Source organism: Cokeromyces recurvatus, assembly GCF_025118155.1.
Source record: "Cokeromyces recurvatus strain NRRL 2243 chromosome Unknown BX663scaffold_2, whole genome shotgun sequence".
In the NCBI taxonomy this organism is placed as follows: domain Eukaryota; kingdom Fungi; phylum Mucoromycota; class Mucoromycetes; order Mucorales; family Mucoraceae; genus Cokeromyces; species Cokeromyces recurvatus.
Genome location: NW_026251388.1, coordinates 310,877 through 337,122, shown reverse-complemented (window position 1 = coordinate 337,122; position 26,246 = coordinate 310,877). Strand labels below are relative to the sequence as shown.

The 26,246-nt window shown below is 30.4% G+C and overlaps 11 protein-coding genes across 11 annotated transcripts; 4 read left to right on the top strand and 7 right to left on the bottom strand.

The window, feature by feature from the left end:
* Window positions 1–1,935: 1,935 nt before the first annotated feature.
* Window positions 1,936–3,892, top strand: BX663DRAFT_494339 (uncharacterized protein). The gene is made up of 4 exons (XM_051525480.1): window positions 1,936–2,048; window positions 2,111–2,275; window positions 2,353–2,635; window positions 2,671–3,892. The coding sequence occupies exons 3-4, from the start codon at window positions 2,387–2,389 to the stop codon at window positions 3,736–3,738; spliced, it is 1,317 nt and encodes a 438-aa protein (XP_051386945.1). The 5' UTR covers window positions 1,936–2,048; window positions 2,111–2,275; window positions 2,353–2,386; the 3' UTR covers window positions 3,739–3,892.
* Window positions 3,893–7,856: 3,964 nt separating this feature from the next.
* On the bottom strand, window positions 7,857–8,538 carry BX663DRAFT_426791 (uncharacterized protein; the record flags this gene model as incomplete). The annotated part of the gene is made up of 2 exons (XM_051522571.1): window positions 7,857–8,301; window positions 8,417–8,538. The coding sequence occupies 2 exons, from the start codon at window positions 8,536–8,538 to the stop codon at window positions 7,857–7,859; spliced, it is 567 nt and encodes a 188-aa protein (XP_051386944.1).
* Window positions 8,539–9,655: 1,117 nt separating this feature from the next.
* Window positions 9,656–12,139, bottom strand: BX663DRAFT_482642 (uncharacterized protein; the record flags this gene model as incomplete). The annotated part of the gene is made up of 8 exons (XM_051524446.1): window positions 9,656–9,802; window positions 9,873–10,105; window positions 10,133–10,272; window positions 10,364–11,158; window positions 11,216–11,461; window positions 11,521–11,598; window positions 11,660–11,802; window positions 11,879–12,139. The coding sequence occupies 8 exons, from the start codon at window positions 12,137–12,139 to the stop codon at window positions 9,656–9,658; spliced, it is 2,043 nt and encodes a 680-aa protein (XP_051386943.1).
* A 95-nt stretch (window positions 12,140–12,234) lies between these two features.
* On the bottom strand, window positions 12,235–14,092 carry BX663DRAFT_465276 (uncharacterized protein). The gene is made up of 5 exons (XM_051524035.1): window positions 13,956–14,092; window positions 13,555–13,896; window positions 13,215–13,486; window positions 12,560–13,150; window positions 12,235–12,491 (listed from the first exon to the last, which is right to left on the bottom strand). Exons 1-5 carry the CDS (start codon window positions 14,057–14,059, stop codon window positions 12,268–12,270), a joined length of 1,533 nt encoding a protein of 510 aa, XP_051386942.1. The 5' UTR covers window positions 14,060–14,092; the 3' UTR covers window positions 12,235–12,267.
* Window positions 14,093–14,894: 802 nt separating this feature from the next.
* Window positions 14,895–16,608, top strand: BX663DRAFT_465273 (S-adenosyl-L-methionine-dependent methyltransferase). The gene is made up of 6 exons (XM_051524034.1): window positions 14,895–14,983; window positions 15,052–15,162; window positions 15,247–15,459; window positions 15,530–15,898; window positions 15,961–16,020; window positions 16,112–16,608. The coding sequence occupies exons 1-6, from the start codon at window positions 14,930–14,932 to the stop codon at window positions 16,412–16,414; spliced, it is 1,110 nt and encodes a 369-aa protein (XP_051386941.1). The 5' UTR covers window positions 14,895–14,929; the 3' UTR covers window positions 16,415–16,608.
* Window positions 16,609–16,814: 206 nt separating this feature from the next.
* Window positions 16,815–17,543, top strand: BX663DRAFT_494323 (uncharacterized protein; the record flags this gene model as incomplete). Its single annotated transcript, XM_051525479.1, has 2 exons — window positions 16,815–16,943; window positions 17,009–17,543. Coding segments are annotated over exons 1-2 (428 nt in total), but the record flags the coding sequence as incomplete, so codon positions are not given.
* Window positions 17,544–18,965: 1,422 nt separating this feature from the next.
* BX663DRAFT_494310 (uncharacterized protein) lies at window positions 18,966–19,380 on the bottom strand. Its single transcript, XM_051525478.1, has one exon. It carries the CDS (start codon window positions 19,240–19,242, stop codon window positions 19,036–19,038), a length of 207 nt encoding a protein of 68 aa, XP_051386939.1. The 5' UTR covers window positions 19,243–19,380; the 3' UTR covers window positions 18,966–19,035.
* A 106-nt stretch (window positions 19,381–19,486) lies between these two features.
* Window positions 19,487–20,164, bottom strand: BX663DRAFT_426290 (uncharacterized protein; the record flags this gene model as incomplete). The annotated part of the gene is made up of 1 exon (XM_051522532.1): window positions 19,487–20,164. One exon carries the CDS (start codon window positions 20,162–20,164, stop codon window positions 19,487–19,489), a length of 678 nt encoding a protein of 225 aa, XP_051386938.1.
* Window positions 20,165–20,195: 31 nt separating this feature from the next.
* BX663DRAFT_426863 (uncharacterized protein) lies at window positions 20,196–21,152 on the bottom strand (the record flags this gene model as incomplete). The annotated part of the gene is made up of 2 exons (XM_051522577.1): window positions 20,196–20,654; window positions 20,715–21,152. Coding segments are annotated over 2 exons (897 nt in total), but the record flags the coding sequence as incomplete, so codon positions are not given.
* Window positions 21,153–22,247: 1,095 nt separating this feature from the next.
* On the top strand, window positions 22,248–24,003 carry BX663DRAFT_494296 (phosphatase 2C-like domain-containing protein). Its single transcript, XM_051525477.1, has 9 exons — window positions 22,248–22,371; window positions 22,451–22,561; window positions 22,620–22,700; window positions 22,779–22,910; window positions 22,990–23,066; window positions 23,131–23,272; window positions 23,347–23,430; window positions 23,496–23,867; window positions 23,946–24,003. The coding sequence occupies exons 2-9, from the start codon at window positions 22,459–22,461 to the stop codon at window positions 23,984–23,986; spliced, it is 1,032 nt and encodes a 343-aa protein (XP_051386936.1). The 5' UTR covers window positions 22,248–22,371; window positions 22,451–22,458; the 3' UTR covers window positions 23,987–24,003.
* A 453-nt stretch (window positions 24,004–24,456) lies between these two features.
* On the bottom strand, window positions 24,457–25,496 carry BX663DRAFT_494294 (translation initiation factor eIF 4e-like domain-containing protein). The gene is made up of 4 exons (XM_051525476.1): window positions 25,267–25,496; window positions 25,059–25,163; window positions 24,761–24,975; window positions 24,457–24,693 (listed from the first exon to the last, which is right to left on the bottom strand). The coding sequence occupies exons 1-4, from the start codon at window positions 25,435–25,437 to the stop codon at window positions 24,579–24,581; spliced, it is 606 nt and encodes a 201-aa protein (XP_051386935.1). The 5' UTR covers window positions 25,438–25,496; the 3' UTR covers window positions 24,457–24,578.
* Between the last annotated feature and the right edge of the window lie 750 nt (window positions 25,497–26,246).

Below are 26,246 nucleotides of genomic sequence, written 5' to 3'. Positions count from 1 at the left end.
GAATGGAGTTTCATGATAATATTGAATAATTTGTCGTTTAGAATGACTGGCAAAGTTGTATAGAATTTCAGCAGGTATGGCATCACATGCCTCAGCAATTCTATCAGACAATTTTCCTTCAGTCAACAGTTTGTGGCGTTTCAATATTCCTTTTAAGATTGCCCCAAAACTGCTCAATTGGGTTCAATTCAGGCGAATATGGAGGCAGATACATCAGCTTATAGCTACGGCTTTTGATTTTCCTCATCATTGGTTTTGATTTATGTATAGTGCAGTTATCCATCACCAAATAACTCCCTTTTAGATCTTCATTAAAATCCAAGATACCAAGCGGAACATTCATGAATTTGATAAAGTGCGCAGTTATCGTACCTTTTGATCTCGATTCTTAACTATCTTGTACACTGCTTTCGTTATTATCATTGATATATACAACCTATATGTCTTCTCTTTGATTACTATTTAACTGACTGCTTTTGCATCTTTTATTTGAAAATGCCCATTGTTATACTTATAATAATAAAATAGCTCAGTATATTAATTACATAAAGTTTAACCATGTTGATTCACAACAAGTATTACTGTTTAATCACAGACTAAGATTCTCATCCTGTATATATCCGACCATTCATTCATAATAAACTTATCTCAGTATCTAATTATTACTTATCCAATTACTCAAGAGCTCTATCTCCTCTTTCCGACAGCACTCTCGCTAATTCTGCAACTTCTTCAATACAAATTGTTTAATGCTTCATTCACCGCCTACTTTCATTTTAGTATATTATAAATATCTGTAAAATACAAATAAAATAACTTAGCTCGGTTTTTATAACTTTGTTAAGACTTTCAACGAATTCACAAAGTCTAACCCAACTCATAATATATATATATATATATATATATTACCTCCCCATTAAGTGTGTGTGCCTCTATGTTTTTTTTACCGATCCTTGCCGTTCCTGCTATTCAGGAGCCGCCGAAACGGAATAACAGGGTATGTGTGTATGGTGGTGGTGGTGTGTGTTTAATTGTGTATGTGTGCACTGATCCCAATCCCCTCCCTGTGAATAAATGTAAGTTATAATAGAATAAAATAAAAACAAACAAGTCTTTGAACATTAAGCTTTATTTTTGAAAATATAATAATATAAAAGTCTGAAGTAAAAATAAATAGGAATTTAGGTAGATATTTATAAATATATAATTGAGAAGGGTAAATATTGTGATAGTTCGTGATAGAAACAAAGAAAAAAAGAAAAAGAAAGAAAACAAAAGGAAGCATAATTTGAGACTTTGCTTATTCAATGAAAAGAAGAATAAAATAAAAAATAGAATGAAATGAAAGAATTAAAGATTAAAGATTATTTTATGTCTACACGACTGCTTGTATTTATACTAATGAATCCTGAATCAAAGAAATAAAAATGATCGTCAAAGAACATAAGTCATGACACAGTGTTAGTATTCGGATATACATCTTGTTGATTCAAGAGACTGATTTATATGGATTATCTATTGGGTGTTATAATGATTTGATTAAGGTTGTAGATTGTTTGATCTGAACTTAGGTTCCTGGTGTCTATTTCAGTAGATCAAAGACGACTTGAATCCTTTGTCAAAGTTATAAAAATAAATATTTAGAAATGATACGATGTCTTATAATCGATACATCTAGACGATTGGATGTCAATAAGTTTTATATTATTTACAAGATGTTATATACAGAGTTTTATTTCATATTCAGGCTTATAATTTATCCTTTATTATGTAATTCATCTACTATAATATTACTTATGATTATATCCAGAGCTTGTCCTGTAACACAAATCACATGACTAGACACTTTTTTTTTTAAAAAAAAGGTCAGCCCAATAACTTCTGTTTTTGGTCTGTAAATTATTCTTCGCTAAGAATAGATTTGTCGTCATCCAACAAAGATGGAAAAAAGGAAGGTTGCAAAATATGTGACCAATTACTTCCTCCAAAACTACCGATCCATTACAAAGACTACCACTGCGACTTTACTTTGACTCTGGTGGCTGAAGGTTTGTTTTTTTAAATTAGAAAGTTAATCAAGCCAAATGCAACCCAATTAATACTTTATTAGATGATGGCATTGTTGAATTTGAGTTTAAATCTACTGATAAAGGATATTCTTGTCCTTTTTCTTGCAAAAACAACTTTGTTTCAAAGAACTCGCTATTGAAACATATCAATAGCAGTAAGACCTGTGAAATTCCCATCTACAAAAAACTGAGCACGCGTTCAAAAGGTAAAAGTTGAAAAAAAGAACTCTTTTTTTTATTATGGCATTTACATATCATTTGACACTAAAAACTTTAAAATCAGATAACCCACTTTTCCTGAGCTAAATAAGTCAGTCATGAAATGCAGTACTCTAGTAGCATATGAAGATTCGGTGATTTCTTCATTTGAATTGACAGAAGAGAAATATTCTATGGAAAAGAGGATAGTGGGTATTGTGAGTTCATTGAATCTGGAACCCTTTGGCATATACAATGAAAATGATGGTGAAATGTCAGCGCTGACCAGTAAAAACAATATTGATATCCTTATTGAGAAATATCATGGAGAAAAGGTGTTCATCTCTAGGAAGAGACGGGACATCGAAGTTGCTAAAGAAGATAACGACGATATATCAAATAGGAAAAGAAAGTCATGAGACAATTTTCAAATGACAATGGGTTCAGCTCGAGAATTTTAAACGGTCCTTATGCAAAGACACTTAGCAAGCGTCATTACTTTGAGTTGACGAAGAATATTTGCACATTGTTAAATACCTGTTGGCTATCCAGCCCAAACATGAAGTATTTTGCGGCAAAGGTCATGGCAGGTGCTATCTTATATAATTTTGAAACTGGGCAAACACTTTTGATTACAAGTCTCGAAATGTATGGAAGAACGCCTTCTGTTGATCCACATTTTGAAAATCCACAAGTGTCATTTCCTCCAAGCGATATAAAATATCAAAATATGTGGCCAATGACAAACAAGACAAATGAAGGAACAAAATTAATCATTAGAACTATGGAATTCAACTATCTCATTACTGCCAGCATTAGAGTGGATTCAATTCATTTGCCAGAGGTGAGACCATCAACAAAATCTTTTCTTCTAAACTCTGTTGAATCCTCTAAAAACACCCAGATATTTCTAGATCGAAATGTATATGAAGAGGCAAAGCTTCTCGGTGAAAATCTTGAATGTAGTAGAATTGAAATCTCGCATTCCTTATACCAAGTTAGACAGATTCGATCCAAGTTAACCGAAATAGAAACTTACGATAAATTAAGAGCGACATTTGACATTTTAAATATAGTAACTGACCAGCCAGTAACCATATTTACCTTATGTGACTTTCCAAAAGCAATACCCTCAGATGATGGAGAGCCATATTATAATTACACCCTTGGTTCAAAGTTATTTATGAAAATTGCAACTGAAAGATTTAATAAGAAATACAAAGCTCAGCTTGAAAAGGATATTATTGAATCTATTATGCTTAAATTCAAGGATAAATCAAAGAAGATACCACAAATCATTGAAGAGATATTGGATATTTATAATGTTACAGGCGTTGAAAAAATTCGTATTTTATACAACCAAGAATTAAATAGAGTGCTCGTAAAGTTAACGAATGTGCTGGCACCTTCTATTACAAAAGCGAATAAGGAAATTGTAAAGAATATAAAGATTGCACTTAAACAGCATTGATATGCAACGACTAACATATTATGTTCTTGAATCTGGCAAAAAAACATCTAATAATTGCCATTTAATATCGTTTCATCTCACTTGTAAGGCAACACCGATAATATCACCTTATAAGCCTTTTATTGTTTATTTTATCGATTTCTCTCGTTTTTTACCTCCTAACTCATGTAATGTTTAAATATTTTCATGTATATAATTCTATCTGTTTGTAATGAATACAATATATTATGTTTTAATAATAAAGTAGTATAAATACAATGAAACTTGTATAACTTCTGAGTTCATTCAACTTTCAAAATAATATCTTTTTTGGACTTTAATGAAGCAGACTCTACTAAATTTATATGGTATAGTGAAGTAAAAAGTACTAATATAATAAAATTTATAGTGGGTCATAGTAAATCAGTCCAGAGGGTCATTTCTACACTGGTAGACCAAGATAGATCATGGTAGATCAGTCTAGAGGGTCATTTCCACACCGGAGTATCATGCAATACTTGTCTAAAAATATTATCTAGTGCCATGATGGTCTTCTGGGCTTAGCCACCATACTACTCCGTCGTAGAGATGGTGCCCTCAACTGTTCTACCCCTGTGGAAATGGCCCTGTCGGTTGATCTACCCTCGTATTGGAAATGATCCCCTAGACTGATCTACCTTGATCTATCTTGATCCATCAGTGTAGAAATGACCCTCTGGGCTGATCTACCATGATTTACCTTGATCCACCACTATAGAAATGATCATGTCCGTAATATATCACCTTATAACAGCTGTTTTAATTAGCAAAAAAGAAATGAACAAAAGACAAGTCTGTGAAATCTTCGTATAGTTTACTAAAGATAATACAAAAATTGTACAACCAAAATTTATATGTGTTTTGATTAGCAAAAAGACAATGGAAGAAAAATGAACAGAAGACAAGTCTGTGAAAACTTTGTATAGTTTATTAAAGATAATACAAAATTGTACCACGAAAATCATATGAAAAATTGAGGGTTATTTATATGTTTTTACAAGGTAAGTGTTATCAATGGAAATATGATTCAGATAAGCAAGTTTTACTATGATAAAATGTTTTACATAAAGCATTGTCTCCGAATAGTTCTGCGATCAATAAGATATTTCTTTATTCTTTTTTTTCTCCCTGAGTTGTCGCTGTTCCTAGAAACATAACGAATCATTATTATTGAACTGCGACACATCAATATTAATTCTCAATGAATATGTCTAGCTGCAACAATATCAATTATTTATGAGTTACTATCATTATTATTGTATAAGATTTTATTACTTAACAATATTCAATATTATTAATGTATATCTGATATGTATCACTCAAGAACAATTACGTAATTGAATATACCAGTCATAATCCTGTTTGAAGTATGTATATAATTATTATTATTGCTCGAACATTCTAACAATGACTATTATTAAAACTGAGTGTAGAATGAATATTATGCTGTGAAGTTCAATATACTAGTTTTATATGAATAACCTCTTTATTATGTAATAAATGATGGTTCATTTCTATTAACTTAGTTATAAGGACGACTACAATCATAACATACTCTTTGATTATGTTATTCATTTATTAGTATGTAAATAGATAAATAAATAAATATGTTTATATTATATATTACAAGCAAATTCAATCAGAGCATTTTGTATAAATCAAATGGTCTTCTTTTTTAAATAAGCTTTACATGTACAATATCCTTAAAGAAAGTATCTTGATATAGGAGTACCTGTAGAGTTGATGATGGTTATTGAAAAAAAAAATTAGTATAATGTATGATATATTCAACAAGTAAAGTAAGATCAAATAATAAAATTAACCTGGCTTACGCTTTTGGTTAAAGAATGATAAAGTTCGCCTTCTATTTCTACTATATGCTCTATCAATACAGTTTGAGCAGATATAATTACAGACTCGGCTAAAAAAATAACAGACTTAGCTGAAGATCATAATAACGTCAACTTTCAAGTGCCGTAATTGGATTACTAGACTAAGAATAGTTATTATTGGTTTATTCGTGTTGGGCGGCGGTTTCGACTATAAATGTTATTACTTCAGGTGTAATTCTCACTACATCAGATAGAACTGTTTGTTACTTGAGGTACAGTTGCCGTAACTTCAAATATAATTGTCGTTCAATCAGTTGCAGTTGATAATACAGATGCAGCTGATGTAAGTACAGACAAAGCAGATAAAATAATTTTCATTTATGAAGAAATTATAGATTCTACAGATAAAATGATTGCCTCTTCTAAGGAAATAATAGAGTCAACAGATGATACTACTTAGTCAAATGATGATACTACTTCCCCCCTCCCCGCAATTGATGATTATAATACTGTTAAGCTCTTACTGTTGAGAAGGCGTTAAATCTAGAAGGGTGAGTAAATTATTAGGGTGGGTCCCCTTTTAGGAAGATTTGGCATGATACTTTTAGAAATAGAGCTTAAAGTGGGATCACTACCAGTGTAAGAATTGGTATAATCAACATCAAATTCAGTTATAATATTAGTAAGGGTAACTGTAGTAGTATCAACAGCAATAGCTTGAAAAGTGTTGATTAATTCAACATAGATAAAACAGTTTTCAACAACTGTCTCAGTAGCAATAACAGCACGTTTAGTCATATTGTAGGAAAAACAAAAAAAAACCGAAAAGATTTATATCTTATCATGACACGACATGCTGATATTCACTCCATATGACTAGCCGAATCATTAAAAGCAGTAATGGAAAAAGCCATAGAAGTAAGAGTAATAAACTTCTTTTTTTTTTATTTCTTGTTTTATTTAATATAACATAACAAACGATACACTCCTCCCATTCAAGATTTAACTTCACAAAGTAATCGTTTTTATTCAAATACAAAAAGTATACTTTCTGAAATTTATTTGATGATTTCTAATTTTTATTCGATATAGTTAACAACTAACTAAATGCTCTGGCCTATTGATACAAAAACCTACTAACCTACCTCCTAATAATACAGATTTTTAGCATAGCACATTATTGCTTAGCTATACAGTGCTATTATTATATAATAGACATAAATACATACATGACTATCTATATATTTATATATGTATATTTTATCCACCACGAATCTTTCTAGTAAATTTGATATATAATACGTACCATTAATATAATTATTCTATCAATCACGATAATAAATATCTCAAAAAAAAAAGTTACATTCAATGAAAGATACAACAAAGTATAATTCATTGGTAAAATATATCGATCAGTGGACAATTCAAAATTAAAAGAAAACATTTTGATTGGATAATAATAAAAAAGGACATAATAAATTGACGTATGATAAATAATGACATAGTAAGAAGAAAAAAAGCAAATTGACTTAGTAAATTATGAAAGAAGAGGAATGTACTGCTTTTTAGTAATCTTCTGACTTTATATATTTTGTCATCATTACCATATTCTCTGCCTTTCTCCTTTCTTCTTCTTCTTTATTAATATTATATTATCATGCCTTCAAATTCTAAACCAGTAACTACTCCAGCTGCACCTAATGATATGACAATAGCTGAATGTTATATTCGAATTGATAACTTTTTAAATGCAAATAATCAAATAAAGAATTTTAAAATTGAAGATGATCAACATGGTATGGGCATGATATCTACAGCAGATAATAATGGTACACCTAAAAAAGCTATTAATATACGACTCGATGAATCTATCATCCGAAATTACTTGGTCAATAATAAAGGCTTTCATGTTATAAATACATCAACTTGTTCAAGAAAATAATCACTGTTTTTATGTACTTAATAAAATTTACAACTAAAAATATGTATGTATATTAACTAACTAGCCATGGATAATTTTGTGCTTAATGCTTGTGCTAGGTTTTGGATATCTTCGTCTTCAACTCTTGTATCTATTTCATCTTCTTGAATATAAGAGACTATTCTAGATACTGACTGTCCTAAACCTTGTGTCATTTCTGGCCCTATCACTGTTATTTTATTTTATTTTTATTTTTTTTTATTTTTTTTTATTTTTTTTTTTAAAGAAAAAAAAAGCCAATAAAAGATAGATTAACAAACATTACTACTAGTTCCTATTATTATTATTTAATACTTACCACATTCATATGCCATTAATGCCCATAATAAATGCATCACATTCTTAGCTATACCCCGATGAAATCCCATTCCTATACCAACACCCCGACTCTCTTCCTCTAGTCTTTCTGCTCCCCATTGTACAAGTTTAAGCGTATCTGATTTATCCATAAATTTATATTCATCATCTTCTTCTGGCTGCTGCTTTATTAGTCTTTCTCTACGTTTACTAATACTATGTGTGATAGCGTTAGTATATACAACGATGCGAGTCATTAGCTCTAGACTTTTTAATAATAACTCAGAATAAAGCGTATTACAAATAATAATTGTACATTGATGAAATATTGAAGGTGCCATAGGAATAGGTGTTAGAAATTCTGTCAAGTTATCATGCTCAATCACTGTTTGATGACTTGTATCAATAGAGCAAGATAAAAATGTATTTAAGAGTCTATATATTAAATTATATTAACATAAGAAATATATTACATGATATGATACATGTATACATATCATATACATATATACATACAAATATATATATATATGTATATGCATTTGCTTACCGAGTCGTCTCTAATAATACTCTAGAATCATTTTCATTCCATAATATAGATCGACATAACCTTAATACATCCATATCATTAATTAATGAAGGACCAATACCACAATTCCAATGACAAGCCATGTTAGCTAATGTGCCCATGGCCAATTCTCTTGTTCTAGGCCTTTTCGTCATTGTAATAACCTAAATAGAGATATATAAAATTAACTATACATGTGTTGAATTCGGTCTCTTCAATAATACTTTTAAAAGAACTCTATGGAATTGCGAATCATTCATTGCTAAGGCGTAATCTTCAACTGTGCAAACATCCCAAGCTGCACATAAAGAACGTTCAAAAGGCGAATCATCGTCTAACTGAAAAGACGCATCTGTAGTTAGATCTACTGTATTATTAAGAACTCCATCAACAATTCGTTTCATTATAGGTGAGACTACTGTTAAATTATCTGGATTCATTTTTTTTTCTTTTCCTTTTTTTTTTTTCCAATATGATATATAAAAGGTAAAATATACAAAAGCATCTTTTCTTTTTTTTTTTTTTTTTTTTAATTGCGTCTTCATAGAATAAAATTTTATCTAAAAAGGGAAATATCAGTTCTATTAAATTTCTCCATTTATTTTACGTCTTTGACCTTATGACTTGAAGTCTTTAACAAAGAGCTTGTTGCATACTTGCTCCCCCTCCCCTCACACTTTTTTTTTGTTAATATTTTGAAGATTTAAGTCTCTTCTTTCACTTTTACAAACAGTTAAAGTTAAGTTTGTAATATTGCTTTTTGTGGGAAAAGAGTGAATATTTTATGTTGGTAAAAGCAGCATAAATAATATTGGTAATGATACCTTAAAAGTAAAGATTTTACTTTTGTGCTATACTGGAAATAAAAAGAAGTTAGATAACATTTGATAATAATGAAATATGCGGACTCTTTTACAGCTTGATTTGAATAGTTTACTATGAACAATTATATTGCGAACTTTCCAAGTTAATCATAGCTTCATAACTATACTGTCAATAATAATAACAATAAACTTTAGTTCACTCTAAATATATAATTTAACTAATTCTAAAGCTTTTTTGGAACGTGACATGCTTTATAAATCGCTATGCTTCAATACATACTCCAACTCTTATTGTATATTTTATCTCTGCTTGTATAAATATATAAAGCGTAACGAAGGCATATTACATAGACTGTGTTTAATAAGGCTCATTTATTCAAATAAAGCATGTATTTTACTATGCAAGTCCTGCTTGTTTTATAATAGCAGCTAATCGCTTATAATCTACTAATAATTCTGTCACTTCTCCTATTTTAAGTTCATCTACTGACTTCATTTCCAAGAATTTCACTATAGGGCCTTCATTTAACGCTATTCCTGTTGACTATATAAAAGTGTACAAATGAATACCTTTTTTTTTCAAACATATATGCATATATATTTATATCTATTACCTTCTGCTGTTTAGTACGATTTTTACGATCTTCAATAAAACTTGGTAAAGAAGATAAGGAGGATGATGAACTACTATGTTTTGTAGTAAGCTTATTATTGACGGAAGGTGAAGAAGACTTTGTAGTAATTTCTTTTAATTCACTTAAACCCTCTTTAAGAATTGGTTGAGCTGCATCACTCACTTTTCTAACTCGCTCCATGATACCAGAAACTGTCTTATTACCTTCTAAGTCTTGAGTATTTCTTTGCCAAAATTTACCTAATCCATCAAATACATCAGATACCATCTTTAGACCAGAATTATTAGATGGTTGTTGATTTGGAGATTTCATCATTGACTTGGTGACTGAGGAAGCTTGTGTAGATTTATTAGTCGTTGCATTCAAATCTGTAATATGACTTTTTTTTATTTATATATGTTTTTATTAGTATTAGTATTTTTTTTTTTTTTTTTTTTTTTTTGTACTCATGGATAATTTGCTTTCTTTACCTAAATACTTTGTCTGCTGATAAGCCCAATCCAACTAAATTTGTTGTCTCCAAGAATGAAACAGCCGCTAATATATTAGTTAAACAATAACCTGCTCTTCCAGTCAATTCATCAGGTCGACGATAGCGTTGAATAAACTTAAGATTGGATAAGAGATGAGTTGGATTTGATTTTACAATGGTAAAAATCAAAATGGGCAATAAAATGTCTGCGTTAACTGACGAAGTAGGTTTTGTGATTGCTTTATCATTTGCAGTAGTAGTTGATAAAATAGCTTGTTTCATTTCTTGTTGAACAACTTCCACTACCTCTTCAGCATTCTCTTCCCTTTTTAATTGAGCTTGTTGACTCGCAAGTAACTCAATAGCCTCTGCAATAATTTCGTGTGTTTTTATAAGCACTTTGAGTTTTTCTTTAGCTCCTCTGATTTTATTCAATAGTTGTAACTGCTTCCCTGATTCTTTAATGGCATCCGTTAATGTTGAATTGGTATTATCATCATATACAATAGAGACACCTAGATGCTTTAGGTCAAGATCTAATAAGTTAAGCGCTGCAATACGTGATTCAATTGCTTCATCCTGCATTGCCTCATCCGTATCTGGGTGAGCAAATAGTTGATCATAAAGCTGGCTACAAATATACGTTTCTATCACATCAAGTCTCTGCTTAATTACTGTTTTATCATTTTCCTCTTGCATCATTTCCTCTTGTAAATCATCCAAAAAGTCTAATAACTTATTACTTGATATCTCTGCTGTTCTGTGTGAGGTCTTTCTATAGTTTTTAATAAACCTGTATTTTACATAAATAAGTATTCATTTATCATTCTATTTCTTTACGGTACTGTACTCATTCACTTTAGGACTTGCTGAATCTTCCAGTGTTAATGGCTCATTAATACATTTTTCAACTTTTGCTTCTGATGCTATCCAGTCTATTACATCTTTCTTTAAAATAGGTTTTTGTATTAACATAACAGTGATAAATTGATTGTCTCGGAGTGGAAGTTGAACATGACTAGCAAGAATATTATATTTAAGATGATCATCTGTTATTATTGAAGAAGGATCTAAATCAAAAGTATCGAATAAAGTCCTATACAATATAACATATAAGCTACTAGTCGATAATATTATTTATAATCATAATTTTACTTTTTGTTATATGCATCTATTACTGAATTAGCTGTTTCATTCTCTAAAGACAAAAGCTCTAATGGAATGAGCTGATCTCTATTATTTTTTTTTCTTAATATTAACATCTAAATTATACACCCCCTTTTTTCTTTCTTACCTTTGAAATATACCACGAATGCCACTAAGAGTGAAAACTTGATTTCTATCTTGATTATATACAACGACATGATCCATAATAAAACTACGATCTACAATCGTAGAAGTATGAGATGGTATAGATACTGGTAACAATAATATAGTCTATATTACAATATATAATTAGGATTTATAATTATTTTATGATAAAAAAAAAAAGAGTAGGTACCATTTGTTTTACCTTGTTTTGATTAAGTAATAAGTCAACAATGTCATCCAATTCAGTATCATCAGCATTCTGTAAACGAGTTAATGTTATCATTCCCCAAGAATTACTTGGTATAGGTATAGAAAAAGAAGTTGAGTTGGTTTTAGCATTATCTAAACCTGATGCTGTAATACGTTGTAGTAAACTACCATTAGTATGTACTACGGATTCTTTTTGAATTGCATCATTTGTAGTTGCATTATACTCTTTCTTAAAAGAATCAAAACGGAACATGTGTAAATAGATTTCAATGAAGAATGTACATGTATATGTATATGTGTATATAAATATATAAATATATAAAAATGAATAAATGTAAATACAAGTAAATACAAATATGTATAAAAAAAAAAATTGTTGGATTAAATGCACACCCCATTTTTTTTATGCATATTAATTGTAAAATTAGTAATTTGAGGTAAATAAGAATATGAGCTCAAATCAAGTATGTGAATATCATTCAAGAAAACTGACCCATCATAGCCAGCGAATAAAATAATTCTACTGTCGTGCAATACAGAGGTATGGTATCCTCTTGGGGATGGCGCCTGTCCATAAATTATTTTTGTTTCCCAATTCATATTGACTATAAATGTAATGTAATATACAACGATTAAGTAAAGACATAAAGACTGATATGAATATTATTTATACCTAAATTTAACATTAATAAATTGTTAGAATATTGTCTTTCATTACGACCAGCAATTATAAACAAGAATGACCCTAAACAGATAGCTGAGTGTGCAAAGCTTGGTATTCCAATATCTTCCATATGCTCCCATACAAGGCTCTCCAAATCCAAAATATGAAAATCACGAAGACACCTTTTTCCATCGTTACCGCCAAAAATAATTAATTTATCGTTAACAACTGTTCCTGAATGATATCCTCTTGCTGTTGTATTATTAATAGTCTTAATTTCTGTCCATTCTTCAGTCTTTAAATCAAATCTGTACATATCATTTAGTGCATTTGTTCCATTTCCTCCACCAAATACATATAAACCTTCATTCCAAATAATTGTAGAATGTGCTCTTCTATCTGATAATGACTTATTTGTTTTTAGTTGAGACCATGTCATAGTATAAATGTCCAAGACGTAAAGATGATTGTAATAAATTTGCCCATCTCCACCTCCAAATAAATAAATTTTACCATTATTGGGATCTACTGTTAATGAATGAGCTCGACATGGTGGCGGTAGTGTTCCAAATACTTTAGGAATAGACCATGTAAATGTATCTTTATTTTATGTAAGCTACTTTTTTTCATTTATTATATACTCATCTTTTTTTTTTTAGCTTACCTAGCTCTAACACATAAAGCTTATCTGAACAAACTGAATTGTTATTCATACCCCCATAAACATACATTTTATCACCATAAACAACACTAGCATGTGCCCTAACACAAGATGGCTTAATTCCATAAACTTCAGGACGAGACCAATACATAGCAGGCGTTGGTGCATAGCCTACTTTGTCATTATCACTTGTTATCGATGCTATTTTTCTTTCAAATATGCTTTTAGCTTGTAATTCTTCATTAACTGTTGAAATATTCTTTCTGTCGCCCTTTCTAAATTATAAGGATGAATATATATATATATGTATGTGTGTGTGTGTGTGTATTATATATGTTTATACTTTTGGCTTGTTACTGTTAACGAGTGTGGTGTATCATCATTTAATTGAGATGAATTACTATTGCTCTTAATCAAAAAAGGAGAGAATTGAGTTGATAGGTTAAAAGTAGATGAATTAGATGCTTCATAACAAAGCGTCCTTGTCGATAAAGCACTAAAATAATTAACATTGTCACCCTTATTTTGGTATATTTTAAAAGCAGCAGGTATTGGACTAGAAGATGTACTATTTATGGGTAAAGAATTACTATTAACGGTAAAACCATGTTGGATTATTGTATCAGTGGAAGAACTCCTATTTTCTTTCCCCTCTATTATATTATTAGCAATAGTTGAATTTAACCTATATTTATAATATGAAGTTAACAATATGTAAGTATTAGATATTTGAACAATATTTACTGAGGCCTGCTATCACTTGTTGAAAATGACCTTTTCATTCTGGAGATTATGCCTTTACTTTTTTTACTGACATCTTCAGTTAATGACTCTCGAGAAAAAGACATTTTAAATGCTATATTTGTTAACAAAAATAAAACAAAATGAAATAAAAGGACTTTATATTATTTCTTCATAAATAAAGTTCTCTTCATGTGTTACATATTTTTCTCAATAAATACTTTTATTTATTAGTCTATAGAAAGTCTATCTTTTTGCTTCTTAGTATAATATGAAATGGATGGCTAACACAGCTTTACAATTGTTTCAAATCCATAAGCACTAAATTCTTTAATGCAATAAGCATATAATAAATTTTTATTTATCTTTTGATCTATAGAAGTAGTTCTCAGCTTTTTTTTTTTTTTTTTTTTTCAAAAGTATGTGATCCAAAATCTTAAAATTTCTCGTATATTGCTGTTTACATTTTCTCAATTTGCTTTTTTTTTTTTCAAGAATGTTCCAATCTTTATTCTCTTTGAGCCATTTTTCACTATTGTAATTATTACATAAAGTATGCTGCTTCATTACTGTTCCTACAAGTCTGGTCATATCTTCCATTCTAGTGTCTGAGTCTTTAATAAGCAATTCCTTATTCTGGTCTCCGAGGTTTGCAGTAACATCAACTATTAATCAAAGTTTTCAGATGATGTGAATCAACATCATTTATAGCGTTACTTCTACTTTGGTCATCTATTTTCCCTTATTTGTCCTTGTAAAGAAAAAATAGCACTCATTTTGTTCTTTTGTCAAGTTTTAGATATGAATAAAAGGGGGGAAACAATCCAACCAATGAAAAAAAAAATAAAAATAAAACTGCTCTTTGGCACTGTTCTCACTGTAAATAAAAATTATTGTTCACACATATTATCCAGCTAGATATTTTTAATAAAATGGCGAAAACAAATTTCTTTATTTAAACTTCTTTTCATTTCACAATGTCTAAAGAACCTATTCGCTGTTTAGAGTTCTTTAGTGGAATTGGTGGTTTGGTATAGTTAATTCGTAAAAGCAATTATATATACTTGTTAATTTTTAGATTGCTAAATTGATATAATAGCATTATGCTTTAAAAATAGCAAACATTAATGCTCAAGTAGTTGGTGCTTTTGATGTTAATTTAATTGCTAATAAAGTATATAAGCATAACTTTGGCATATCTCCTATAACAGTAAGTTGTTGTTGTTGTTGTTGTTTTTTATCTTTTATAAACATATTTTATTTTTAAAATGTAAATTACATTACTCTATAATAGAAACCTATTGATCGATTAACAGCCAAAGACATTGATGCTTATAAAGCTGAATGCTGGTTACTTAGTCCTCCTTGTCAACCTTATACCTCAGGTGGGCTACAAAAAGATATTGAAGATCCTCGAGCAAAGCCATTATTACATTTAGTTGATCTGTTACCAACATTATGTAATCTTCCAAAATATCTATTTTTAGAGAATGTGAAGAATTTTGAGGTAAACAATGAGAAGAAATATTCAAATTGAGATTTACACACACACATATATATATATATTATGTATTTAGACATCAAAGACAAGACTCCAACTTATAAAGCAGTTGAAAGAATTAAAATACCACTTGATTGAAAACCTCTTAACACCCACTCAGTTTGGTATTCCTAATAATCGTGTAAGGTATTATTTAGTGGCTTATCTAAAAGAAGAAGAAAATGATATGCCTTTATTTGAAAATACAATAAATACTACATGGCCACCGTTTAGTCAACAAGTAGAAATCAACATTCCTCCATTATCTTATTTTTTGGAAGATTTTTCTGATAGAAAAGATGAAAGTGAAAGATTACTTGTGCCGGATAAATATATTTTAAGACTATACAAATTTCGTTTAGATATCGTTAGGCCAACAGATAAATTAACATCATGTATTACAAAGGCAAATCAAAAGTGACATTTATTATTTTTTCCTTTTAACATTAAAATGTATATATTTTACAGGCATATGGATCACATCATATTCAGACAAGTGGCTCTTTAATACAAACTAAAGATTTAGAGGTATATATTTATATTATATTACTTGAAGGGGAAAAAAGTATAAATAATTAGCTAATAAATAAATAAATAAAAATACTGTCTATTTACCCAGAATGTAGAATATAATTGGGATGATATGCAATCATTATTATCGTTTGGGCTACGTTTCCTTTCACCGACTGAAATATCTCGTTTACATGCATTCCCTGGGCCAAAATATCAATTAGATTCTCTTGTATCTAAAGAACAATATTCAAGTCACGATATTCAACCGTTTAGCCCTGCTCACTGCTTACCTCATCTTATATTCCCTGAAGATATTACACAAATGCAACAATATCGACTTCTTGGAAACAGTTTGAATTGTTGGGTTGTTGCTGAACTTTATCGTTGTTTATTATTCAGATCGAATTAAATCGAACTGCATAATCTTCAACCAAAAAAAAAAAAGGGTCTTTTTTTTGTTTACGCTAACATTCCATTGGACAGCCCTTAAGTTCAATTTTTAATTTCTTGATTTTAACGCAAATGATAGAATTTATAAGGCTTTAGATTTATAAAGATAATATATAACACTAATAAATAGATTGAAAAAAAACTACATTTTTTTCCCTTTGCTTTGTATATGTCTACAAATTTATATATTTACTTGCAAGTTATTATTGTTGTTGTTTTTTTATTATTATTTATTTTATTTATTTATGAAAATACAAAAACAATCTGTTTGCAAAGTTAAATCTTAAATAAGATAAACGTATTGTTCAAAATATTATATAAATACAGCTATTGAGTTCTTGCTTCTTCCTTTTTTTTTATTTTTTTTTCTACTTTAGAAATTACTTAGAATATAAATTAAATTATTATAAAATGAAGCTCTTCACTCTCTCTACTGCTATTACTGCTCTTGTTGCTGTTGTTACTGCTAATCCTATCGGTCATTTAGAGTATATATTATTATTATCATGTCAGTTGATAATTAAATATTAATCTTATCTTTTTCTTTATACAGTTTAGCTAAACGTGCTATCATTGCTACTCAAACTATCGTTTCTGGTTCCAGTACCTATGTTGAATTAACTGATGCATACGAAGTTACTGTTACCGAAACCGTTACAGCTTCCTACACTGATACTCAAACCTTTACTGATGCTAGTTATGTTTTCACTTACTCTGGTGATAATTCTTCCATTATTTCTAGACTACAAAGCGCTTTCTCTGATCTTTTTGATGACTTGGAAGAACCAATGTCAAGTGAAGATCTTTCATCTATTGCTAGTGAAGTCTCTTCTGCTGCTAGTGAAGCCTCTTCTGCTGCTAGTGAAGCCGCTTCTGCTGCTAGTGAAGCCGCTTCTGCTGCTAGTGAAGCTGCTTCTGCTCTTAGTACTCTTACTGTTGCTACTGAGACTATGGGTACCGTTGCTCCTCCTTAAGACATTACTGAGCAGTCATAAGCTAATCCAATAATTATTGTTTCCTTTACTTATTCCCTTTTTCTTTTTTTTTCTCTCTCTCTCTCATTACACAACACCCTTTCCTCTCTTTTCTCCTCAATATACCTCTAATAAAATTTAATCTTTTGTTATCTCAAATATATATGCCCTTCTACATGAAGCACTAAACCTTTATATGTATATATATATATATATGTATATTTATATATTACTTGATTCTTTTCTTTTTTTATTATCCTAAAAGTTCTTTATATAGAAAAAAAAATGGTAACCCCTTTTTGATGGATTATTTACTTTAATTGAACTCATCAAGTGATTTTATTTGTATAAAGATGATATTTAAATGCCCTTAAATCTACTGTCGTTTATTGATGTTATGGAGCCAAAAAAAATATATATATATATATATATATATTAGCCATATCCATTTCGATATGGAAAGATGGTGCTGGTAAGAAAAAAAAATACCCCCAAAAAAACAACAGTATTTTCTCATTGTTACATTGCAGTAAACAACCTTTTTCTCTTTTAGATATTTAGAGATAGCTACTGGTAACGTATGAAATTACACTTGGTTCAAAAATTAATTCCTTTGTGGTCTGTCCAAAAATGGTAATCATTGAGTCTGAAATTTAATTTTAATTCGTCTACGATTAAATTCTGAGTTTTATTATTATTATTATTATTATTTTTTTTTTTTTTTTAAATTTTTTGGCAATGAGCATGTAGCGACGAAATAAATGCGCAATATTGCCCGAGCCAGTTATAGAGGGGAAATAAGAATAAAAACCTTCCTAAAGGACAAGAAGGGAAAAAGGAAAACGAGAAGGAAAAAGAAAAGAGCAGTATTTTGGAATTAAGAGAAAATATAAGGAGGAAAAAGCGAAAAAGTGAGAAAGTGAGAAGAAACAATTTAAATACAAACCAGATTAAAGTGATCAGGAAGACACACACTATTACTTGGATAACCAATTCAACAGCTTGAGACCAGGGTCGATAGGATCAGGAGGAAATTCATCATGGAAGTAGTAATCAAGTTCATGTAGAATTGTACAAAGAATAGGCCATAAAGTATACCAGCTCGTACAATCAGAAGGACGACGAGGTTTATGTAGTGGAAGCAAGTTGAGGAGGAACGAGATGGGATCTTCGACTGAAGTAGGCATGTAGAGACGATGATGTACATGTAAGCACTCAATAGCATGTTGTCGGCTCCAATTATGGGACGGATGAAAGACACACTCTTTAGGTTTACCACCCGGTAGCCAGCCAAGTCGCCATCGAAGCACTCGGCTACGTTCTGAGGTAGTCATTGGTAAGTAAAGGATGGGATCCAATTCAAGAGTGGGGCGTTTAATTCGTCTACAGTTTTTACGCTTTAAATTTGGACGAAGTTAGTTTTTTTCTGGACGAATCAAAATAAGTTTTTAAATATTTAGTTTACCTTTTTTAGACAAACGAAGAAGAAGTGAGATTAGTTTTTAAACAAAGTAAACATAATTTTCAGACGCTTACCTGTAAAGCATCCAAACAACAGAAGTTGAGTGAATGTGGTCATCTAAATACACTAGGTAAGCTGTGTTTATTACAGCGATGACTGTGGCGGTGTGGTGGTGGTGGTGGTAGTGGTGGTGGTGGTAGTGCGTTGAAAAGGTGTTGGTCTTTCTCGTCCCTGCCAAATGCTGATAGAGATTGTCATCATGTTTCGGGAGGCATTAATGTCTCTTTGCCAAAGAGTATGACAAGAAGAACAGACCAGTACACTCAATCTAGTAACAGGCGAGGCTGGCATCAAGGTTAGAGTTTGGCATTTACTGCATACTTTGGATGTTCGGAACTCGTCAATTGTGATTGTGATAAGTTGTCCAGCCGCTTCTCGCCTTTTCAGCGCGCGCCATAAAATACCCGTCACCCCACATCTGAGCGTCCTGATCTTATTGGTGTCCTTATTGAACATTCCACTTCCAAATACTATCAGAGGAACCTTTGTCTTGTCTTCTTTGTATTTGATGGGTCTCCATTTGTTCAGTTTTTCTCTAAAGAAAAAAAATTGAATTAATAACTGTTTGAATATATTCAAGTAGAAAATATTTATACTTGATAGTATCGTTCTTATTTGGTTTCTTCTTTCTTTTCTTCTTTTGTTTCTTCTTTTTCTGCCTCTTCTTGTTTCTCCTACTTCGATTATATTTGGTGTCGCCATTTATAAGCATATTGACCATAGTTTCTTGTGCTTTTTGCCTCCCTTGATAAAGTTGGAAGCGTTTTTTTGCAGTACTGGAATTGTAAAAGTTGAATAAAGTATTTATGTTATCAAACAGATATTGAACATAGTCTAAAAAACGCTCCGGGTTTGATGTCTTGGTTGTGGGGATTCTTGATTCAATATCCTCTATTCCGTTTTGACTTTTCAAAAATTGCTGCTGGGCAGAAAAAACAGTCGAACCAGTAAGATGATAATACTCCTTAGTACTGCAGCGGATTATTGGGTGCCTAGACTCGTTTAAACCACTTACAGCAGTGAATACAGACTTTCTCCCAGGGTCAACAAAAATTGGATGATAATCCTTTGCTACTTCTGGTAAAGTGAAGTCGCGAAGAGTCAACTCAAAGCGTTGCAAAGAAGGACCGTAACTGGCTTGACATCTTTTGTAAAACAAAAAATCCACAACAAACCCATCAGTCCGTATCAAATATAAAAGTAAGAAATACATAAGTCTGATTTGATACAATCTCTATCTATACTCACTCTCTGTATCGCAGTTTCCCAAAATTGAAAACATCATAAAACAATCTTAGCTGTCTTTGAAATCCCCGTGGCAGTGACGTTTTTGTAAAACATGATAAAGCGTTCACACTTATTGTGATTGATCTCCAATGTGCTGATGCTTTTGGTAACACCGAAATGAGCTTTGGCAGTGGGAGTCGCCTCACATCGTAAGGATTATGTTCTTCGATTTCGCGCTCCAATCCGGCATTGAGAAATAATAAAAATTGGACAAATGCACCTGGATCTTTTGCAAGTTCGTTCAAGGTAACTTTTCTGTTTAGTGCCTGCTTGAAAGGTATGCACATATCGCGGATGACTGTTTTTACTCCTTCATTTATGCAGTCATCTTCAGGCCAGATAGAGTTCCCTTGGCAAATGAATTGGTAGCAGTATTCACGAGAGATTGAATCAATTACAGAGCGTTTTGTGACATTCTATTGATTTGTTATGTAAGTGATTGTCATAAAAAAAGAAAAATGAAATGTTACACTTACCGGTAATAGCATTTGGACCTTGTAGCGAAGAAAAGACAGAAGCTTAAGCTCGAATGTTTCGACAATCATGTTATTATACAGCGTTTCGATTTCAGTGCATGCTTCTGAGATACACTGACTGGCACCTGGAAGAAGTGTGATATTCACTTTGGCATGTCTGTATCTGTTATGAAAATCGTTCCAAATATTAATTAATTCGGCTGGTATGTCTTTCTGGTTTGTGATTCTTTGGCTGTTTATCAGTTGACACATGCTGTACCAAAAGTTTTTCTTAAAGATACCATTGTGGACTTGTCCACTTGGGTTCAACAAGACATAGTAATTCACAAAAATTTTGGCTCTAACTGTGATATCCCTCACGGCAGCACATGTCTGTATGATGTTAGATTTAATATGGCGGTGAGCTTGATTGATACAACTATCAAAAAGTAATTTTCTTGTGAACGCCTTGTAATTAGTGCCAAGGTTCTGTTCTAATACTTTAGCTTTAGGTGTTATATTGTATGGACATAGGGGAGATCTTGTTGTAGAATGATTATCACCACAGCATTTCTTACAATGAAGATTGGTCACATTATCATTTGTGGTCTTTTGTCGTTTTGCTGTTTGTTTAGCTTGCTTCAAACTTTTGCTTTGCTTTCTTTTCTTGCTTGAAGTTCCAACTATACATAATCATTATTATATATAAATAGTATAATATTAAATTGCCGTACCATCATCAGCGGCTGCTTCTTTGTAAAACTTGCACTTGTAGTAGTTTTTATTGAAATGTCCTACTTCTTCACAGTCGGTACACTTGGCGTTTGCTATAATATCAGTTAGTAAAAACTTTTATATACATTTTTTATTAAGTTCTGACCTTCATTAAATACCAGTCGATTGTTGAAAACCGTTTCTTTCTTTATTTTAATAATGCCAGACCGATATTCATTAGACATGTTCAATAAAGTAAGAAAGTGAAAGAAAACCAGTTTATCTAAGATTTTTTTTTTTAAGAAAAAAGGTGATTATACGGACAACATTTATCTTATTACTGGTGGTGGGTGTGGTGTGGGATCTCGCCGAGCGGAGGTTGTCATTTTTTTTTTTCGACCTTTGCTTATGGTTCAAACGCTTGAGGCTATCACTAGTTGTGTTGTAAGCAAAATGTTTATAAAGGATTATTTGGCTTATGATTATAAAATTAGGCACACCTACTTGCCCTCCAAGCTAAGCTTTCAAGCTTTCTTCAAATAAATTCAGTCTCAAAGAGCCACCTGCATCTACTGTCTCTCGGCGCGCAGGACTAGAAATTATTATTTGGCAATTATTAATTAGCATTCTAACATTATTGGATGTCTAGTAGGTAAAAAAGTCTAAACATGCATCTAATTTCCATTTTTACTTTTTCCAAAAAAGGTAAGCTAAATGTCTTAAAATTAATTTTGATTCGTCCGGAAAAATACTAACATTGTTTGATTTTGAAATGTAAAAACTCTATTATTAATATTTAGTAAATACATTGTCATTGTTTTATTCCATTTCATTTTATTTTTTATTTTTATTTTTCTTTTTTTGTGAGTGTATTTCAAGAGAAAAAAAAATTTTTTGTTTATAGCTTATTGACTTTTTTTATTATTTTTATTATCAAAGTAACAAAAAAATAGAAAGTTAAAAAGTAAACAAAAAAAAAGAAGTTCACTTACCAAGCCATTCATTTATTTATTTTTTCACAAACGTGTTTACGATTTTTAAAGGAAACGACATGGGCCAAATATTAGCTTCGCCCATTACAACAAAGCATACAACCGAGGGAAAAAATAGTAGGCTCCTATTTGGTGCTTCTTCCATGCAAGGCTGGAGAATAAGTAAGTGTATAAATGGAAAGTATTTCTTTTTTTTTCTTATATTCAATTTCTTGTTTAGGTATGGAAGATGCACATACACATATCTTGGACTATGAAAATACAGGCACTGCTTTTTTTGCTGTATTTGATGGACATGGAGGTAAAGCAAAAAAGATAAATAAATAAAAGTGTGTCAATTTATATATGTTGAATGTTTACATAATTTGATATTCATTAGGTGCTAACATAGCAAAATATAGCAGCCAACAACTTCCGGAACTTGTCATAAATTCAGAAGACTTTAAAAAGGGAGAGTATAAGGATAGTCTACGAAAAGGCTTTTTTCAAATTGATGCAAATTTACGTGAAGGTATTTCTTTTTTCAATTTCCATGGAAGAAAAAAAAATGACACAATAATGACACACTTTATTTTATTTTTTTTATTAAGATCCTGAATATGAACATGAGCCTTCTGGATGTACTGCGATTGTTGCATTATTAACAAAGGATAATGTTTTATACATTGTAAGAAGTTTATATCATGTTTTATAAAGAGTATAATTTATGAACCTTTTTTTTTTTTATGTAGAGTAATGCTGGTGATTCTCGTGCTATTATCTGTGCTAATGGCATAGCTGTTGCATTATCTCAAGACCATAAGCCAACAAATCCTAAAGAAACTGAGCGTATTAAGAATGCTGGAGGATATGTTGAAATGGGGCGTGTTAATGGTAATTTTACATATCAAGTAGATATATACATATAATTCGGTTTTAATGGAGAAAATAAATAAATAAATAAATAGGTAACCTTGCATTATCAAGAGCTTTAGGTGATTTTGAATTTAAAAATGCAACCGATTTACCACCTGAGAAACAAGCTGTTACAGGTAACAATAAGAAATAAATTTAAGTATTGTATGTATACTTTTTACTCACTAATATACATTTATAGCTGATCCTGATATTACAGTACACAAAATGACAGATAAAGATGAATTTATTGTATTAGCTTGTGATGGTATTTGGGATTGCATGACAAATCAAGAAGTAGCTACTTTTGTTCGAAAACATGTAGCTAATAATGTTCCTTTAAAAGAAATATGTGAAAGATTAATGGATAATTGTCTTGCTGATTCATCCAACACAGGGGGAGTAGGCTGTGATAATATGACAGTTGAGATTATTGCATTTTTAAATGGCAAAACTGAGGAAGAATGGTATGCAAAGATTAGGGATTCTGTAGCTGAACTATATCCGACAGAGGTTGTTAACAGTATTAATGCGAAGCAAGTAGAAGATAGTAGTAGTAGTAGTAGTAAAGAAGGTATAACATCTGGGTCTAGACTCTATTCTATTAATGAATTAAAGAATGCTCCTAATCTTACATCTTCTCTATTATCAGATATAGAAAAGAAAGAAGAAGAAGAAAAAACAAGAAAATAAGAAGAATAAAAAAAAAAAAAAAAAAAAAAAAAAGTTTAATATATCACATAACACATATACATATAATACATACAAGACAATACATATATTTGTATACGTTTACATTTATATCACTTGTATAAATGTAAACGCATATAAATTAAAATAAACTACAATGAAAAGGAATGATGATTTTATACTACTACATTTTGTTTTATTATTACGTTTATAACTATACTAGCATTAGTTAGTAGTGTACTTGTAGTTTCTTTCATAAACTATATGCACTACGTATCCATTGTTAAAGAGGCTATAATTTATAGTCATTTAATATATAAGACCCATCTATCATATAATACGTTTATCTTTAACATGACTCTATGTATCGTGATATAATTTATCTTATCCATTTCCTTTACTTGAATACATAGAGCATATATGTATAGCTTAATGAACGCCTTTTTTTTTCTTTAAACATTAGAAGAATTCTGTTATACTTTTATCACTCTTATTGAACACATTTATATACAATAGAAATAATATCTTTTTTTTTTCTTTACTTTCTCTTCCCTTAGAAGCAAGATTACAACGTATTCGATTTAATATATTATCTTTATCGGAAAACATCCGTATTACGAAAACTAGAATTGTCTCTTAGAGCATCATTATGTGTTTTATATTCCATTGTCGTTTCTGCTGGTAAATTTAAGTGTTTCTTAATGGTATCCCTAATCAGTTGTTTAAAGTTAAAAAAATTTTTTTTTTTTTTTTTAGATCGATGTGTATAAATTTTACCTAATTTTGAGATTAATCTTTCCATCAAAAGAAGTTTTATTCCACACAGAAATAATATCTTCTGAACCTCTTATAGATAAAACTGCACCACAAATTTCATCTTGAACATCAAATTGATCCCCAATTATAGCCAATACTAACGATTCCCAGTATCGATTAGCTAATCCTTTCTTCACTCGAACTATCCATTTTCCACCATTAATATTTGCCTCATCCTTTTTTTTTTAACAAAAAAGAAAGAAAAAAAAAGTCAAGTAAATGTACAAATTATTCACATGAATAAATAAGAAACACTTACTTCCCATACGGGTCTAACCCCTTCTTTAAATAAGTGATAATCACTAATATTTGGTAATTCATTTGGACGACGAAGACGACTATAAACTGCCCAAAATTCTTCGATCTTTATTTATTTATTTTTTTTTTAAAAAAAAAAATCCGAAATTTATTTAGAATAATATGATTCTACTTTAAATAATGTATCCTATTTTTTATTTTATAAATACCGTATTAAAAGTGGCAATTTTTTTCATTGCGCCTTCATAATTTACAATCTTCTCTCCTGGAGATCGATGCATGAACCAAAATACCCAGCCATAGTGAAGCGCGTGTGACTTTGTCTCAACTAAACGTAAATTAGGTTGTGGTATCGAATCTAAATTTTCTGATTGATGCATTTATGTATAATTTAATTTTAAGGGAATAAAAAAACTAAAGTATGTATTAAAAAAAAAAAAAGGAAAAAAAAAAAAAAAAAAAAAAGACACAATTTTTGACTGTATAATTATTGCTGTCATTTTTTTTTTTTTTTTTTTTTTTGTCTAAACGCCGCAACACTGTCAAATGCTGAAAAAAAAAAAAAAAAAAAACCTTTTATTCTTTCCCCCCTGAGATTAAAATTTATAGAATATTAATTTACCATCATTATTCATCTCTTTTATCCTTTTTTTTTTTTTTTTTTTTTTTTTTGTTAAATAAAACAATATGCTATTGTTTAGATGTCTGTCTTCAAATATTAAGTTAACACCTTTATGTAAAAGGAAACCACCTGCGTTGTTAATTTCTCATCCCCAGATTTTAGCCTTTAAAAGGCCAATCATACGACGTTCGTTTACTACAACCCATATTTGTCGACAGACGACTGCTAATAAAGAGATTAAATCACCAAAAAAACCTGAGGATTTGGGCGAAGTAAAAAAGTTGTTTCGTTTGGCTAGACCCGAGTTAAGGAACTTAACCGGTAATTATACCCTTTATATATATATATATATATATACATATATAAAAGAAGTCTAAGTTGATTTATACATATATATATATGCTTCTAGCTGCTACTGGCTTACTAGTAGTATCCTCGGCAATTACAATGGTAAGCAGATACCTGTGTAAAAGAAAATAAATACATTTGTATATTTACCGATGATTATATATATATACTTATATACATATACATACATAGTCAATCCCGTTCTCAATGGGTAAAATC

Excerpts from the sequence above, each read along its gene's own strand:
- BX663DRAFT_494296 (XM_051525477.1), top strand. The coding sequence starts at position 22,459 with ATGGGCCAAATATTAGCTTCGCCCATTACAACAAAGCATACAACCGAG. Across the intron at positions 22,701-22,778 it reads TGTATTTGATGGACATGGAG|GTGCTAACATAGCAAAATAT; the intron begins GTAAAGCAAAAA and ends GATATTCATTAG. Across the intron at positions 23,067-23,130 it reads AGGATAATGTTTTATACATT|AGTAATGCTGGTGATTCTCG; the intron begins GTAAGAAGTTTA and ends TTTTTTATGTAG.
- BX663DRAFT_465276 (XM_051524035.1), bottom strand. The coding sequence starts at position 14,059 with ATGTCTTTTTCTCGAGAGTCATTAACTGAAGATGTCAGTAAAAAAAGT. Across the intron at positions 13,897-13,955 it reads ACAAGTGATAGCAGGCCTCA|GTTAAATTCAACTATTGCTA; the intron begins GTAAATATTGTT and ends TTATAAATATAG. Across the intron at positions 12,492-12,559 it reads TTTATTAATGTTAAATTTAG|TCAATATGAATTGGGAAACA; the intron begins GTATAAATAATA and ends TTACATTTATAG.
- BX663DRAFT_494339 (XM_051525480.1), top strand. The coding sequence starts at position 2,387 with ATGAAATGCAGTACTCTAGTAGCATATGAAGATTCGGTGATTTCTTCA. Across the intron at positions 2,636-2,670 it reads GGAAGAGACGGGACATCGAA|GAAAAGAAAGTCATGAGACA; the intron begins GTTGCTAAAGAA and ends TATATCAAATAG.
- BX663DRAFT_494310 (XM_051525478.1), bottom strand. The coding sequence starts at position 19,242 with ATGCCAGCCTCGCCTGTTACTAGATTGAGTGTACTGGTCTGTTCTTCT.
- BX663DRAFT_494294 (XM_051525476.1), bottom strand. The coding sequence starts at position 25,437 with ATGCATCAATCAGAAAATTTAGATTCGATACCACAACCTAATTTACGT. Across the intron at positions 24,976-25,058 it reads GGGTTAGACCCGTATGGGAA|GATGAGGCAAATATTAATGG; the intron begins GTAAGTGTTTCT and ends TAAAAAAAAAAG. Across the intron at positions 24,694-24,760 it reads AAGATTAATCTCAAAATTAG|GGATACCATTAAGAAACACT; the intron begins GTAAAATTTATA and ends ACAACTGATTAG.
- BX663DRAFT_465273 (XM_051524034.1), top strand. The coding sequence starts at position 14,930 with ATGTCTAAAGAACCTATTCGCTGTTTAGAGTTCTTTAGTGGAATTGGT. Across the intron at positions 15,163-15,246 it reads TTGGCATATCTCCTATAACA|AAACCTATTGATCGATTAAC; the intron begins GTAAGTTGTTGT and ends ACTCTATAATAG. Across the intron at positions 16,021-16,111 it reads TACAAACTAAAGATTTAGAG|AATGTAGAATATAATTGGGA; the intron begins GTATATATTTAT and ends CTATTTACCCAG.